This window comes from Rhincodon typus, chromosome 18, assembly GCF_021869965.1.
Source record: "Rhincodon typus isolate 14 chromosome 18, sRhiTyp1.1, whole genome shotgun sequence".
Taxonomy (NCBI): domain Eukaryota; kingdom Metazoa; phylum Chordata; class Chondrichthyes; order Orectolobiformes; family Rhincodontidae; genus Rhincodon; species Rhincodon typus.
In genome coordinates, this window is record NC_063349.1 from 53,866,522 (window position 1) to 53,884,753 (window position 18,232).

The following is an 18,232-nucleotide window of genomic DNA, read 5'->3' on the forward strand; positions in this document are numbered from 1 at the left end:
CCTCCCACTCTCTCCCTATTTATTTCAAAACCCCCTTCCCCTCCCCCTTTTCTGATGAAGGGTCTAGGCCCGAAACGTCAGCCTCTCTGCTCCTATGATGCTGCTTGGCCTGCTGTGTTCATCCAGCCCTGCACCTTGTTGTCGCGGATTCTCCAGCATCTGCAGTTCCTACTATCAGTGAAAAGTATTGTTTTGTGTGCTGTCCAGACAAATCATACCTTACATGAGTACATCAGGGTCATAGAACAGAGTGCAGAATTTCATGTTATGGCTACAGAGAAGATGCAGAGAAATATCAACATACGAGAGGTCCATTCATAAGTCTGATAACGGTGAGGAAAAAGCTGTTCTTGAATCTTTTGATATGTGTTTTCAAACTTTCATATCCTCTGCTCAATGGAAGAGGGTGGAAGAGAGTATAACCAGGGCGGGAGGGGTCTTTGATTGTGTTAGCTGCTTTGCTGAGGCAGCTGGAAGTATAGACACAGTCAATGGAAGGAAGGCTCATTTGAGTGATGGACTGGGCTGCATTCACAACTCTCTGTAGTTTCTTGTTGTCTTAGACAGAGCAGTTGCCAAACCAAGCTGCGATGCCTCCAGATAGGTTGCATTCTATGGCGCATCTATAAAAATTGGTAGGAGTCATTGTGGTCGTACCAAATTTCCTCAGCCTTAACTAGGCAATGGTGTACCTTCCTTAGGATTAAGGACCCAGGGGGTGGAGATCTCACTCCCCATGAGCTGACTGCCAGTCAGAAGCCAGCAGGTCTATTGATAGGTAGTGCCATTAGCTGTGCCATTAACTCTATTGGAAGGTAGTACCATTAGCTGTGCCATTAACTCTATTGGATGGTAGTGCCATTAGCTGCCAATATGACATTCATCTGAGACCTAGGATCATCAAGAGATCCAGATACTGTTGGTTGGGGGAATTGTGAAATGGGGGTCACAGGATAAAGTGACAGTGGACTTGTTGGAAGCCGTGGGCATGGTTCTCAGAGAGAACACAAGATGTTGGGTATTTTGATTTGGCACTCAGTGCTTTTGAAAAGGTCCTTACGCCCAACCCTGGCAACCCACCGACAACCCCAGGCCCCCAACACAGTTTGCCTGTTGTGCTTTCCCTGTTAATGCCAGGGCCAGTGGCAAGAGACCCATAGATGTGCACTGATTGGCATGGACACATCAGAGTGGAGGTGGGTAGATGGGATAATCCCCACACTTACACCCGATTAAATGGCACCAAACTTGCTGAGGGAGGATATTCTGATTCTGAATCAATCTAACTCAGTCCCATTCAGATTGATTCCCATCTTGAACTCAGTTTGGAGTTCATGCAGAGTGCTCTGCATAAAGAATGGATTAGGGGCGATCGGTGATTTCAGGTATTTCTAAAATGGGGAGATGCCTGTACTAAGGTCAAAGAAACTTGCATATATCTCAATTGATGTAGAACTCTGCAGCACCAAAGGATATTGTTCCGCCTCAATTGAAGAACTACTCAAGTAGCCCCCGTCTCCCAGCCTTTAGTGGGAGTTCGTTAGCTCAGTTGGTGGGGCAACTGGCTTGCAATGCTGAGATAATACCGGTGCGGGCTCAATTGCAGCACCTATTGAAGTCACCACGAAGGATTCACCTTCTCAGCCCCACCGAACATGTAGTGACCCACAGATTAAACTGCTGCCAGTTATCTCTCTCAGCTGGGAGAGGCAATACCGACAATAGCACTGCAGTCTCTCTTGTTCAAAGCATCAAACTTGACAAGAAATTATAGAGTCAGAGAGGGCTACAGCACAGTAAAAGGGCCTTCAGCCCACCACACCAGTGCCAGTCAAAACCAACACCAAACACCAAACCCATTTGACCCATAGCCCTGTCTACCTTGATGTGGCAAATGCACATCTAAATTCTTCTTACATGTAAAGAGGGTTTCTGCCTCTCCCACCCTTACAGACAGTGAGTTCCAGATTCCCATCACTCTCTGGGTGAAAATGTTTTTCTTCACATCTTCTCCAAAACTCCTGTCCCTTCCCTTAAATCTATGCCTCCCTGGTCATTGATTCCTCCCCCAGGGAAAAAGTACTGCCCAGTCTTTCTGTGCCCCGCAGTGGCTCATTGGTTAGCACTGCTGCCTCACAGCGTCAGGGACCTGGGTTTGATTCCACCCTCAGGCGACTGTCTGTGTGGAGTTTGCACGGTCTTCCCGTGTCTGTGTGGGTTTCCTCTGGGTGCTCCGGTTTCCTCCCAAGTCCAAAGATGCGCAGGTTAGGTGGACTGACCATGTTAAATTGCACGTAATGTCCTGGGATGCATAGGTTAAGAGGATTAGCCATGGGAAATGCAGGGTTACAGGGACGATGGGTTTGTGTGTGATGTTCATTGGTGGGGACTGAATGGCCTGCTTCCAAACTGTAGGGATTCTGTTCTATGATTCTATATATCTCAATCATTCCCCCACATCCCCATTCTCCTCTGCTCAATTATAACTAGATGAAGCACTCAAATCTCATTTAAAGACTCCATACACAAAAACAATGATTTTAAGAAATAAAAGGTGATAGTTTCGAAGTTTTATTTAGCTTTTAAAATCAGGACAGGCTTGCAGTTTTAAATCGTTATTTTGGATGCATCAGCTATAATTTCTGGTTGGGTTGTTTTCAACTTTCACTCATGGTATGTCCACACTGAGAGATAGTAAGAACTGCCAATGCTGGAGTCAGAGACAACACAGTGAGGAGCTGGAGGAACACAGCAGGCCAGGCAGCATCAGTGGGAACACAGTGTGGAGCTGGAGGAACACAGCAGGCCAGGCAGCATCAGAGGGAACACAGTGTGGAGCTGGAGGAACACAGCAGGCCAGGCAGCATCAGAGGAGCAGGAAAGTTGACGTTTCTGGACCTTTCTTCAGAAATGGGGGAGGGGGAAGGGAGTTGGGAAATAAATAGAGAGGAGGGATGGGGCTGGGGAAGGGTAGGTGGAATGGTGATAGGTGAATGTAGGCAGGGAGTGGTGGGGATTGGTCATTGGGATAGGTGGGGCGGATAGGTGGGAGAGAAGTTGGACAGGGTTGTGTCAGGTCAAGGAGGTGGGATGGAGGATGGTTGGGGCTGGAGAAAGGTAGCTGGGGTGGTGATAGGTTGGATGCAGGTAGGGGGTAGTGGGGATCGGTTGGTGGGAGGGTTAGGATGGATAGGTGGGGAAGAAATGGGCAGGTTGTGTCAGGTCAAGGAGGCGGGAATGAGAGGAAGGGTTGGACATGGGATGAGGCCGGGAGATGGGGAGTTTTTAAAACTGGTAAAACTGGTGTTTGCATGTGGTGTCATTGTGGCACCGGAGGAGTTCCAGGATGGGCATGTCACCCAGGGAGTGGGAGGAGGAATAAAAATGGTTTGCGACCAGAAAGTGTTGTTGTTTTTCATGTGCAGAGCGCAGATGCTCCACAAAAAGGTCCCTGGGTCTACGTTTGGTCTCAGCGATGAAGAGGAGGCCACATCAGGAGCAGTAGATACAGTAGACCAAGTTGGAGGATGTACAAGTGAACTCCTGTCTGATATGGAAAGTTTGCTTTGGGCCTTGAATGGAGGTGAGGGAGGAGGTGTAGGGGCAGTTGTAGCACTTCCTGTGTTTGCAGGGAAAGGTGCCGGGGGTTGGTGTGGTTAGTGGGGATAGTGGGGAGTGTGGAGCGGACAAGGGAGTCACGGAGTGAACGGTCCCGATGAAAGGCAGATAGGGGTGGGGAGGGAAATATCTCTTTTGGTTGTAGGGTTGGATTGTAGGTGGCAGAAGTGATGGACAATGATATGCTGGACGTGGAGGTTGGTGGGGTGATATGTGAGGACCAGGGGGATTCGGTCTTAATTTTTGTTGGGGGGAGGATGTTTGAGGGCAGAAGTGTGGGAAATGCAAGAGATGCTGGTGAGGGCATTTTTGATCACCGGAGGGGGGATATTGCGGCTCTTGAAATAGGAGGACATCTGGGATGCCCAGGAGTGGAACGCTCCATCTTGGGAGCAGATATGGCAGAGGTGGAGGAATTGGGAATAGGGAATCGCATTCTTGCAGGAGGGTGGGTGACAGGAGGTGTAGTCCAGATAGCTGTGGGAGTTGATGGGCTTGAAATAGATGTCAGTGTTGAGGCAGTTTCCACAGATGGAGACGGAAAGGTCCAGGAAAGAGAGGGAGATCGGAGATGGTCCAGGTGAATTTGAGGTTGGGGTGAAAAGTGTTAGTAAAGTTGATGAACTGTTCAAACTCCTCATGGGAGCACGAGGCAGTGCCAATACAGTCATCAGTGTAGTGGAGGAAGATGTGAGGGATGGTTTGTTCTTCATAAAAACTATTCATCCAACATTAATTCACATCATATCTTAAAAGCATTGGTGTGACATCAGAATTATTTTCCTCATGTTAGCCCTCAGTTCAGACCCAATTGTATGAAAAAGTTTAAATGTTTTAGATTATGCAGCAGTAAAATATCCTGAAATAATGTTAGTTGGAGGAAAGAGGTGAACGAATTAAGAGCTGCCAAACAATTGTAGGAATTATCAAAAATTTATAAATCACTCGAGCCTCATTTGGATTAGGCAAAAAAACAATTGAAGGCTGAGTAAGGCACATGGATAATGCTGTCTTGTTTGTTACAATTTCTAGATGACATTTGACCTTTTTTGTTTGGTTTTCATCCCCATTCCTAATATTCTGTCCCCTTGATTTATGAACTGCAATGTTTTCAAATCCCTGAAATAATCACTGCGCTGCTATGAGTTAATGCCTGTATTGTATACCAACATTTATCAGCTGGTCGAGGTTCAGCCTCGTGAATCGTAATGTTGTATCTGCCCTCTCAATTGGGTTAGTGCCTTGGAATTCCCTGCACGAGTGCTATCAGAAATTGATGAACTAGTCTAGGTTCAGATTTTGTAGTTCAGCTGGATCTAAAAACAGATCCGATCTGTTGAAAAGGGTGTGAACGCCAACAATGTGTCTAAATGCTTTATTTCTTTCTGATTTTGTATTCTGGGCTCAGCATGCCATTGTTGGGTTTTATGTCAGCTGCTTTGAGAGCATCTCACCAAGCCACCTACAAAAAGCATAAAAGGTGGAATAAGATGATCTTGATGTCTAAATGGGCCTGATTGCATGAAGGGTTTCAGCCCAAAACATTGACTTTCCTGCTCCTCCTCCTATGACCTGCTGTGCCTTTCCAGCTCCTTGTTTATTGCCTCATTGCATTTATTGCCTGTTTCTGCTGCACATGTTGCCATTGCCCATATCATTCAGACCCCTGTAAGATACGGCCCAGAGTGTTTTCATTTAAAGTGCAGGTTAACAGTTAAAGTCACCAGAATCCCATAGGGCTACTCTCCCATCAGAGAGACATAACTGATGATGAGTTGAACCTGAGGGTCACAATGCCTCAGGCAAGGGGAGAGGTTAAGAAGGCAGAATCTTCATAGTGATCTCAGCTGGGGCAGGTATTGAACGTCTGCTGTTAGTGTCACCAGACAGTGCAAACCAACCCTGGCTAGCCAACTGAGCTAACCAACCCCAAGCATGGGGCACATAGACATTGTACGAATGTAAATTTATGGCTAAATACATTGTACAGCAGTAATTACGGTCTAGTGTGCCAGTTTCACCTCATTCAAAAAGATATAACACTTCAAAGAGATTTGCTCTCAGCAAGAATAAAACATAAAAAGAGGAAGCTCACATCGGTTAAGTGATTTCTAATTGATTTTGACTTTGCAAACACCTCGACAGCACACCCTGTGGAAGAGTGAAAAGTCACTGACTGCTACCTCAGGATATTTTACATTTAACTGTGCAGTGTCAGAAATTGCTGTCGGTCTGTCACCAAGTAATAAAAATGAACAATGACAGTTTTGATGATTACAGGCCAATTTTGAATCTCCACCAGCCATTCAGTCAGCCCCTTGCTAATCATTACGGCACGTTGTATTTCACTCCAATTTTTTTCTTTGTTCATGTGTGGAACGCAGGTGTCACTGGCTGGTCAGCATTTTATTGCCTGTCCCTAGTTGCCCCTTGAGGAGGTGGTAGCAAGCTGCCTTCTTGAACCACTGCAGTCCCTGAAACGTCAGCCTTCCTGCTCCTACGATGCTGCTTGGCCTGCTGTGTTCATCCAGCTCTACACCTTGTTATCGCAGTCCACATGCTGTGGGTTGACCCACAGAGCCCTTAGGGAGGGAATTCCAGGATTTTGACCCAACAACAGTAAAGGAACGGTGATATATTTCCAAACCAGGATGGTGAGTGGCCTGTGGGAGAACTTGCAGGGGCTGGTGTTCCCATGTATCTGTTGTCATTGTCCTTCTAGGTGGAAGTGGTTATGGGTTTGGAAGATGCTGCCTGAGGATCTTTGGTGAATTTCTGCAGTGCATCTTGTAGATGGTACACACTGCTGCGACTGAGTGTCAGTGGTGGAGGGACTGGGTGCTTGCGGATGTGGTGGCAATCAAGTGGCTGCTTTGTCCTGGATGGTGTCAAGCTTCTTGAGTGTTGTTGGGGCTGCACCCATCCAGGCAAGTGGGGAGTATTCCATCACACTCCTGACTTGTGCCTTTCAGTTGGTGACAGGCTGTGGAGAGTCAGGGAGCAAGTTACTCAGTGCAGTATATTCCTTACTTCTGACCTGCTCTTGTAGCCACTGTGTTTAATACAGAGTCCAGTTCAGTTTCTGGTCAATGGTAACCCTGAAGATGTTGTAGTCGGGGATTCACTGGTAGAGTGCCACAGGAATCACAGTCTATACTAATGATTTGAATACAGAGATAGAATATATAGTAGACAAATTTGTTGATGGCATAAAAACAGGAGAAGGGCAAGTTGTAAGGTCACAAATGATCAAAAAAGAGATATAGATCATATGAAGTGAATGGACAAAACTTTGACAGGTGGAATATAATAAGGGAAAATATGAACTTTTCCACTTTGGTAGGAAGAATAGAAAATCAAAATATTATTTAACTGGAGAGAGACTGGAGAATGGTGCACGGCAATGGGGGTGACCTTGAACACGAATCAATAAACATGAGCATGCAGATACAGCAAGAAGGCAAAAGGAATGACCTCAGTTGCAAGGAGGTATAAATATGAAAGTGGAGAAGTCTTGTTAGAGTGCATTGGTGAAACTTCGCCTAGAGTAGTGTCCAAAGATTTTGACTCCTTAGTTCAGAAGGGTTATTCTTGAATTAGAGGCACTTTCACAGAAATTTCATTAAGCTGATTCCTGGGATGAAGGCATTGTCTTATGAGGAAAGGTTAAGAATGTTTGATTTAGATGAATGAAAGATGACCTTATTGCGACGTATGCTTCTGAGGGGGTAAATGCTGCATGTTTCCACTAATGGAGTGATCCAGAACTAGAAGACACAGTTATGAGGAATTTCTTCTCTCAGACAATTGCTACTTTTTGGAGATAACAAGGTGTAGAGCTGGATGAACACAGCAGGCCAAGCAGCATCAGAGGAGCAGGAAGGCTGACGTTTCAGGCCTAGACCCTTTTTCAGAAGACCCTTGTTACTGAAGAAGGGTGTAGGGCCAAAACATCAGCCTTCCTGCTCCTCCGATGCTGCTTGGCCTGCTGTGTTCATCCAGCTGTTACACCTTGTTATCTCAGATTCTCCAGCATCTGCAGTTCCTACTATCTCTGCTACTTTTTGGAATTTTTCTTCCGCAGAGAGCACTGGAATCTGAGTCGTTCATTCTATCCAAGGCTGAGTTTGACAGATTTTTAAGTGACAAATGATTTAATGGACACGCATGTCAGGCAGTGAAGTATAGTTAATAATCAGATCAGCCATGATCTTATCAAACAACAAAGCAGACTTGAGAGGCCAAATGACTTACTCCTGTGGCTATTAATTATGCTTTCATAATTATCTTGTCTTGCATCATGAAAGATGCTATATAACTGCAAATTTTTGTTTTTCTGATTGTGTCTCTTCACCCACACAGTGGAGCTACCCAGAAATAATCAGGGTTCCAAATTTAGACAAATCACAAGGTACAGTGTGGACTTGATGAGCCAAATGGCCTGCTTCCATGCTGTAGGGCTCCATGATTCTATGAAAATGTGCAGGAAGCCCAAAAGAGTGGACATATAGTGTGGGCAGAATTTCTGCTTTCAGGGAATGGGAAACAGGAATCGGGATTGTTTCTGTATCCCAGGCTGGCCCCAATATGCAACAGTCATGTTTTCAGATTGTTGTCAGTGTTTCTTTGAATAACATGTTGTGCAACTGGCTAGGGACGTAACTATCCCAGAACGACCGTTGTGTGATGAAGCTGAGTGAATGAATAATGTCACACCAAGAGATCCTCTGGGAAATTGTGAAAAAGTGGAATTCAAAGGGATTATGAACTTTTAAAGAGACCACACAAGGGATAAACAACAATCAGAAACAGAAACAAGGCCAGTAAAATGATTTTGAGAGGGGAACTGACCAAGGTAAACAGGGTAAGCTTCACTGGTACTCCTTCAGTGGTACAAGGCAGGCTCTCTGCCCATTTAGAATGGCAGCTGGCCTCTCGAAGCAGGAATAGCTTAACAGAATTTTCAGGCCACATCCGTCTTCATTCCTGACTACAACAGCACATGGAAATTGAGCCTCCTGGGATATGATGCCCTGCCTGCATCATGCAGGGCACAATGGCCAAATAAAATTGACCGCTCGGTCAAGTTGGCATAGAACCTCGGACAATAATTTTCCTTTTCAAAAAACAGAAGGTAAGCTTAGTGCATTTGCAACAAGGCACTGGTGTCTCTTTTGTACAGAATCAGCAACCCAGGGTCTGTAAGTCATATTTCAAACGATAACAGTGCTGTCACTTTAGAGCATATCTGTTACATTTTAGGTATTCACAATTACACCCAGTTTTTTTTACCACAGACTGCAGTATTGGGGGAAAATAATGCATGGAGTCCATCATTTTTGACATTCTTCAAAGCTGCAACAGTGCGTTTATCAGCGTAATCCACGATATTAGGCTTGTACCTGACAGAATATTGTTCCTGCTATTCTCAGCATCAACGGACTATTTTAAATTCACACAGGGCTAACTCTGGAATTCATTGTTGTATTAGTTGGTTGATTTGACAGCATTTCATTTGAATGTTAGCCATTCTTCAGCAATAACGTAAAATATACGGGATCAGAATCATCTTTAGACATTATGATTGCCATGTCTCGTTCTTCCTTTCCATAAGACCATAAGACATAGGAGCAGAAATTAGGCCATTCGGCTCATCGAGTCTGCTCTGCCATTCAATCATGGCTGATAAGTTCTTCAACCCCATTCTCCCACTTTCTCCCCGTAACCCTTGATCCCCTTGATAATCAAGAACCTATCTGTCTCAGTCTTAAATGTACTCAATGACCTGGCCTCCACAGAATTCTGTGGCAGTGAGTTCCATAGATTCACCACTCTCTGGCTGAAGAAGTTTCTCCTTATCTCTGTTCTAAAGGGTCTTCCCTTTACTCTAAGGCTGTGCCCTCGGGTCCTAGTCACTCCTACCAGTGGAAGCTTCCCAACATCCACCCTGTCCAGGCCATTCAGTATTCTGTAAGTTTCAATTAGATCCCCCCTCATCCTTCTAAACTCCAATGAGTATAGTCCCAGGTCCTCAAACAGTCCTCATATGTTAAGCAGTTATTTCAGTTCAGGTTTTCTTGAATCAACCACAATTCAATAGTTGAGAATAAGTAAGAGAAGTGTCTTGCTTCCTGAAAGTGCAGGGCTTATTCCCCAGTCCAAATATTCAGGAGAAAGGCTGGCCCTCCCAGACCGATCAGAATTATAGCAAATCAAGAGTGTCACCTTTCTCTGCCTCTTAATTTAAGTGGAAAAAAATTCACGGAATATAATCCTGCGATCCCTCCACTCTTGTTTGCTTACAGATGCTTGGAAGGCGTGTAATGAAGGTAAGAGTCTGCAGAGGGATTTAGCGAGTGGGCAAAAACCTGCTAGCTGAAATGTAAAGTGGGAAACTGTGAGGTTATGCACTTTGGCAGGAAGAATAGAGGAGCAGACTATTTTTACATGACGGAAGAGTGCAGAAAGCTGCAGTATGGGGGGATTTGGTAGTCCTTGTACATGAATCACATTCAAGTCCAGTGAGTAATAAGGAAGACAAATGGAATATTGGCCTTTATTTCAAAATGAATGGAATATAAAAGTAGGGAGGGTTTACTAAAATTATACAAGGCACTAGTCAGACCACAGCTGGCTTACTGTGAACAGTTTTGGGGCTGTTATCTCAGGAATGAAATGCTAAAATTGAAGACACTCCAGAGAATGCTCTCTAGGCTGATACTGGGTATGGGCAGACTATCTTATGTGGAGAAGTTGAGTAGATTGGGCCTGTACTCACTGGAATCTAGAAAAACAAGAGGAGACCTAATTAAAACATACAAGACTCTTAGGGGATTTGACAGGTTAGATGCAGAAAGGCTGTTTGCCCTTGTTTAGGACCAGAGGGCATCATCCCAGAATTAGAGATCATCCATTTATGACATAGACGAGGAAGAATTCTTTCTATCAGAGGGTAATCAGTCTGAGGACTTCTTTACTGCAGAGGGCTATAGAGGCTGGGTTGTTAAGTATATTCAAGGCTGAGATAGACAGATTTCTAATCAATAATGGAATTGAGGGTTTGGGGGAAAAGGCAGGAAAGTGGTGTTGAGAATTATTAGAACAGCTGTGATCTCATTGGATGGTGGATCAGACTCGATGGGCTGAATGGCTTGCTTCTGCTCCCTACATCTTATGTTCTAATGAAATAATATCAATGTAAAATCAACCCCTATTTATCAAACTCATGTTTAGATTCCAGGTAGAAAAAATATAACGAGGAAAATGTTTTAGTAAAACATCCATTGAACTCTATCAATGGAATGGTGTCCCATTTTTCAAGTCTTTTCAGTCTTCCTGCATAATGGTCCAATGATCTCATCTAGCACAGTAACATCATGAGTTAACACTAACCAGAAAGCTTGTATTCTATTTAATGATTTACACTTTATAAAGATTTACTTCAAGGGATAAATTTCCAACTTCACCACCTGGGTGGAATTAAGACATAACACATCACCAATACATTATGTAAGACCATAAGAATTAGGACCAGGAGTAGGCTAGCATTCAATAGGGTCACGACTGATCTGAAATTCCTAACATCCACCTTCCTGCCCTTTGCCCATAGCCCTTGAATCCCTGACTGATCAGGAATCTACCTATCTCAGCCTTAAAGATACACAGGGACTATTCCCCCACAACCATCTGTGGCAAGGTATCCCAAAGACTCACAACCCTCTGAGAGAAGAAATTCTTCCTCATCTCTGTCTTAAATTGGCGCCCTTTAATTTTGCCCTCTCGTCCTATGCTCACCCATGAGGAGAAACATCGTCTCAACATTTAACAAAAACAAAGTTGCTGGAAAAGCTCAGCAGATCTGGCAGCATCTGTGAAGGAGAAAACAGAGTTAACGTTTCGGGTCCGGTGACCCTTCCTCAGAACTGATGGTGGCTGAGAAAACGTCAGTTTATATGCAGAAAATAGGGAGGTGGGTGGGGTAGGGAGTAAACGAAACGATAGAGCCCAAAGAGAGAGAAAGACAGTTGGACAGTCAAAGGAGTTGCTAACAATCAGGCTGGGAGGTGAGTAGTTGTTAATGGGGACTGTTAGTGACTAACAACAGGGGTGTGTAATGGCAGGCTATGTGGTAACAAGGCCTGCTGTGGGGGGCTAGGACATGGGAGAGTTTAGGCCCTAAAATTATTGAACTCAATATTGAGTCCGGAGGGCTGTAGGGTCCCCAAGCGGAAAATGAGGTGTTGTTCATCCAGCTTGCGTTGGGCTTCACTGAAATACTGTAGCAAGCCGGAGACAGAGATGTTGACCAGGGAGCAGGGTGGTGCATTGAAGTGGCAGGCAACAGGTAGCTCAGGGTCTTTTTTGCGAGCAGAACATAGATGTTCTGCAAAGCGGTCGCCAAGTCTACGCTTCATTTCCCCAATGGAGAAGAGACCACATTGTGAGCAGCGAATGCAGTAGATTAGATTCTTGGAAGTGCAAGTGAAGTGTTGCTTCACCTGGAAGGTATGTTTGGGCCCTTGGATTCTGGGGATGGAGGAGGTAAATGGGCAGGTGTTGCACCTTTGCCGGTTACAGGGGAAGGTGCTGTAGGGCTGTGGGGAGGTGTTGGGGGTGATGGAAGTGTGGACCAGGGTGTCCCGGAGGGAATGGTCCCTGTGGAAGGCGGACAAGGGAGGGGAGGGGAATATGTGTCTGGTGGTGGCATCTTGCTGGAGGTGGCGGAAATGGCGTCTGATGATCACAACATTTCTCAATATTTAACCTTTAGGACACCTAAAATTCCTACGTGTTTCTATGAGATTACCTCTCCTTCTAAATTCCAATGAGTCCCATTAGGATCATGAGCTGCCATTTCCGTAACCAGCAGCGGGGATACCATGACCAGATACATATTCCCTCCCATCCCTTGTCAGCCTTCCCCAAGTACCATTCCATCCAGGACACCCTGGGCCACTCTTCCTTCACTCCCAATAGCACCCTCACAGCCTGCTGGAACCTTCCCCTGCAACCACAGAAGGTGTAACACCTGCTTGTTTGCTTCCTCCCTCTTCAGTATCCAAGGGCCCAAACATACCTTCCAGGTGAAGCAACACTTCCCAGAATCTAGTCTATTGCATTCACTGCTCACAGTGTGGTCCCCTCTACATTGGGGAAACAAAACGTAGACTGGGTGACCGCTTTGCAGAACATCTACGTTCTGCTCGCAAAAAAGACCCTGAGCTTCCAGTTTCCTGCTGCTACAATGCACCACCCTGTTCCCTGGCCAACATCTCTGTCTCAGGCTTGCCGCAGTGTTCCAGCGAAGCTCAGCGCCAGCTGGAAGAACAACACCTCATTTTCCACTTGGGGACCCTGCAGCCTAATGGGCTCAATATCGAGTTCAACAATTTTAGGGCTTGAGGCACCTCTTCCCAGTCCTTACTCCAACCCCTACACACCAGGCCTTGTTATCACATGGGTCTGCTATTACACATAACCCATTGTTAGCCACTAGTCCCCATTAGCAGCTATTCATTCTTGTAGGCTGCCTGTTATCTACCCCTTTTTCTGTCCAACTGTTCTTCTCTCTCCTTGGGCTCTATTTTCATTTATCATTTACACCGTACCTCATCTCCCACCCTCTCATTTGCATAAAAAAATGTTTTCCTATCTACTATCAGTTCTGAGGAAAGGTCACTAACTGATTTCTCACCACAGATGCTGCCAGACCTGCTGAGCTTTTCCAGCAATTTCTGTTCATGTTTCCAGTGAGTCCCAATCTGTTTAAGTTCTGAGGAAGGGTCACTGGACCTGAAACATTAATTCTGTTTTCTCCTCCACAGATGCTGCCAGACCTGCTGAGCTTTTCCAGCAACTTTCTTTTTGTTCCCAATCTGTTTAACCTTTGGTCATAAGTCAATCTCTCCATGTCAGCAATCATCCATGTTAACATAGGATAATGCAATTTCTATTCCACTAGACAGGAAATTCCGACTCTCATTTGACCATAAATTCGCCCCTAAAACAGGTTCCCAGCCAATTCCACAGTTCATAAATCAATACTTTCAGAATCAGGTAAATTTGCTTTGAGTCTATTTAGCTTATAGGTTGAATAGTCAACCATTAGAAGAAAGCAGAATGCTGATTTTAACAATTTATTTTTAACAAAATTAGATCATATTGTAACTTTTTAAAATTCTGAACACCGTGCAACCAAGAATATTTTACCCTAGATTTGCCATTCCTTAAACCAACTCTCTGATATTGCAGCAACTTCAATATAGTCCCACAAGGCAATCTGTGCTTGTAACTCTCAAATACTATTAACCAAACTTTGTGCAGACACATACCATGAGGGTAGTGCAAATTTAAATTTTATTTCTTTCTTCCGTGTTCTGACTCTACGTATTAACTTTCCATCCTTTATGTTGGTTTTAACCTGGCTGTCCCCAGCACTTTGTGCACCTGGTATTATCTTTCTTCTTGTCTTGCCTGGCTTCCATCACCCCAGTGAGTTCGTTCAAAGCTTCCCCAACAGCATTAGTGAAATGACGAACACGGAACTCAACCTTATCTCGGTTCAGATGACAACCCATTCATCTTGTACAGGTTCCATCTCCTCAGAGCCAGTCCCAGTATCTCAGGACTCTAACGGCTTCCCTCCTGCTCCTTCTTCCCAGCCGTTCATTCATTTGTCTTAACTTCTTTTTTCTGTACTCAGTTAAATAAAGGACTTGTGATCATTAGTAAAGTGATGGAAGGTGTCATCAACAGCGCTATCAAACAGCACCTGCTCAGAAATAACCTGCTCAGTGACGCCCAGTTTGGGTTCTGCCAGGGCCACTCAGCTCCTGACCTCATTACAGCCTTGGTTCAAGCAGGAACAAAAGAGCTGAATTCCAGAGATGAGGTGAGAGTGACAGCCCTTGGCATTAAGGCTGCAATTGATCAAGTGTGGTATCAAAGAGCCCTAGCAAAACTGGAATCAATGGGTATAAGGAGCAAATTCTCCGCTGTTTGGAGTCATGCCTGGCACAATGGAAGATGGTTATGGTTTTTGGAGGCCAGTCGTCTCATCTCTAGGACATGTCTGCAGGATTTCCTCAGGGTAGTGTCCCAGACCCAACCATCTTCAGCTGCCTCATCAATGATCTTCTCTCCATCGTAAAGTCAGAAGTGGGGATGTTCGCCGATGATTTCACAATGTTCAGCACCATTCGTGACTCCTCAGATACTGAAGCAGTCCGTGTTCAAATGTAACAAGATCTGGACAATATCCAGGCTTGGGCTGAAAAGTGGCACGTAACATTTGTGCCACACAGATGCCAGGCTATGACCATCACCAATCTGACCAACAACCCTTGACATTGAATTGTGTTTAAAGTTTTTGAGAAGATTTGTAGCTCAGGTTGTGGATGAGGTTGTAGACTTACTCGCCGAGCTGGTGGGTTTGGTTGCAGATGTTTTGTCACCCTGCTCGGTAACACCGTCAGTGCGCCTCCGGTGAAGCGTTGGTGTTCTGTCCCACTTGTTATTTATATGCCTCGGTTTGCTGGGGTGGTTGGCATCACTTCCGGTCCAACACAACCCAAACTCTGGGTCCACTATGTCGATGACACCTTCGTGATTATCAAACGTACAAGACTAGAAGAAACTCACCTACTCATAAACAACAACCTTATCGGAATAAAATTCATAGAAGAAGAGAACAATAACCAACTACCCTTCCTAGACACAATGGTAGAACGTAAGGACAACAGGGAACCCCAGACTAGCAAACACAGAGAGACCACACATATGGACCAGATACTTAATTACTCCAGCAACCACCCCAACACCCATAAATGGAGCTGCATCAGGACATTATTCAAACAAGCCACAACACACTGCAGCAACCCAGAATTGCACAAAGCAGAACAGGAGCATTTATACAGAGTTTTTAAAAGGAATAGATACCCAAAAAGCACAATCTACGGTTACCTCTGCGACAGACCACAACAAGAAGACACGACATGGCCAGACACATTGGTCACCCTATCGTACATCAGAGACATATCAGAGATGACCACAAGACTACTCAGATCCCGAGGTATCAGGGTAGCCCACAAACCAAGAACAACCCTGCAACAGCTACTGACAAACGTAAAGGATCCCACACCCACAAACAATAAAACTAATGTAATATACAAAATACCATGCAAGGACTGTGAGAAACATTACACAGGGCAAACTGGAAGAAAACTGACCATAAGGATACACAAACTCCAACGAGCTGCCTGCCAAGATACACGACCAATTCTTACTGGTCTCACTACACACAGACAAAGAAGGACACAAATTTGACTGGGAAAACACATCCATAATAACACAAGCCAAACAGAGACATGCCAGGGAATTCCTGGAGGCCTGGCATTCCAACCGGAACTCCATCAACAAACACATTGCACTGGACCCAATATACAAACCACTGAGAAACAGAACCGGAAGTGATGCCAACCACCCCAGCAAACCGAGGTATATAAATAACAAGCGGGACACAACACCAACGCTTCACCGGAGGTGCACTGACAATGTTACCCAGCAGGGTGACATAAAATCTGCAACCAAACACACCAGCTCAGCGAGAAAGTCTACAACTCACTGAATTGTGTTACCATCACTGAATGCCTCACTATCAATATCCTAGGGGTTGCCATCGATCAGAAACTCAACTGGACTTACCACATGAATATGTGGTTAGAAGAGCTAGGAATACTGTGGTGAATAACTCACTTTTTAATTCCCAAAGCCTGTCCACCATCAACAAGGCACAAGTCAGGAGTGTGATGGAATACTCCCCACTAGCCTGGATGGATCAAGCTCCAACAACACTCAAGAATTCACTCCCTAAGGGCATTGTGAGTCAACCTACAGTATGCAGACGACAGCGATTCAAAAGGCAGCTCCCCACGAACTTCTCAAGAGCAATTATGGACAAGCAATAAATGCTGGTGAATGAATTTTAAATAGTTTAGGATTGAGGTGAGAAGAAATTTCTTCACCCAAAAGTGTTAAGCCTATGGATATCACTGACACAGAGTTTCTTTGGAATGTTTATGTGATTGAATATTGTGGCGTGAATTAATCTTAACTTTGAGAGTTTTTACAAGGGAGAATTATTGATTTCATCTGAGACCAAAACATTGGGTGTTTTCAAGAAGGAGTTAAATATAGTTCTTAGGGCCAATGGAATGAAAGGGTATGAGGGAGAAAGCAGGAACAGGGTACTCAGTTGGATGATCATATTGAATGGTGGAACAGTCTCGAAGGACTGAATAACCTACTCCTGCTCCTATTTTCTATGTTACTATGAGAAAATGAATGTAATATTTCTGACGCTGGTCTGCAAGCTGATTACATGTAACACAGTGCCCTTCATTTTGGCTCCAACTACAGATTTTGTGTTCGATTGTATTGGATATTCATTGTGACTGAACTTCGAGTGACAGTTTTTTTGTTCGGTTTTCCTTTCCGGCTCTGTGTAGACATTGACGAATGTGCGGAGGGCTTTGTTCAATGTGACAGCCGTGCTAATTGCATAAACCTTCCTGGATGGTACCACTGTGAATGCAGGGACGGATACCATGATAATGGCCTGTTTGCAGCAAATGGAGAGACATGTGAAGGTCAGTGTGTTAAAAAAAACCCTTCTAACTTTACCGGTTCTTACCAGAGAACTTCTGCTATCCATTAAGTTGAAAGAAATGGAGCAAAATTTCGAATGGACTGAATTCTGACCGTCTATGGTGGCAGAATATTTCTCAATGCCATTGTATTACCACTGTTACTAGCAATTTAGCAACTGAATTAGTCATTGTGAATGATTTAGCAATCTCAAAGCATTGTGATGTGGACATTCTAATAATGTGAAATGCACCGGATAGATGTCAGTTTACAATTTTTTAATTGGACTACAACGAAACTGTAACTACATCAAAGTGTAATCATAATAAGGGAAAGCCATTGTTGCCTTTAAAAATGATTAATTCAATGTGAAAGATCTGACAGGCTCAGAACCAATTATAGGTTTCTTTGAAATGTTTAGGTGATTGAATATTATGGCGTGAATTAATCTTAACTTTGAAAGTTTTTACAAGGGACAATTATTGATTTCATCTGCAGAGGAAGCATTACATTAATTGAAAATGCTTGGAAAAATAAACTTACACGTGCTATTTCACAGATATCGACGAATGTGGGACCAGGAGACACACTTGCACCAATGACACTGTTTGCTTTAACCTGGAAGGAGGTTATGATTGTAGATGTCCTCACGGGAAAAACTGTACCGGGGACTGTGTTCACGAAGGCAAAATAAAGCACAACGGACAGATCTGGGTTTTAGAAAATGATCGATGCTCGGTCTGCTCATGTCAGGTGAGTTTATATTTTAAATATTTTGCTGACTTCTCCTCCTCTTTGTCAAGCATGTTTTCCTCAGATGGTAGCCACTGCCCAGCTGGTTGCACTCTAAGTCAAAAAAGTTGTGGGGTCAGAGCCCACTGCAGAGTGAAAAAAGAAGTGAGATGATGCTTCAGTGTCGATAGTGCCATCTTTCGTTTAAGACTAAACCAAGACCCTGAGATAACAAGGT

General features: G+C 44.4%; 1 protein-coding gene across 1 annotated transcript in view; it reads left to right on the forward strand.

Moving 5' to 3' along the window:
- Positions 1 to 18,232, forward strand: part of LOC109928903 (protein kinase C-binding protein NELL2-like) — a 223,256-nt gene that overhangs the window by 186,454 nt on the left and 18,570 nt on the right. Inside the window, exons 15-16 of the mRNA XM_048607573.1 lie at positions 17,124 to 17,264; positions 17,822 to 18,015. Coding sequence (XP_048463530.1) covers positions 17,124 to 17,264; positions 17,822 to 18,015 — 335 coding nt within the window. The remainder of the gene's footprint in view (positions 1 to 17,123; positions 17,265 to 17,821; positions 18,016 to 18,232) is intronic.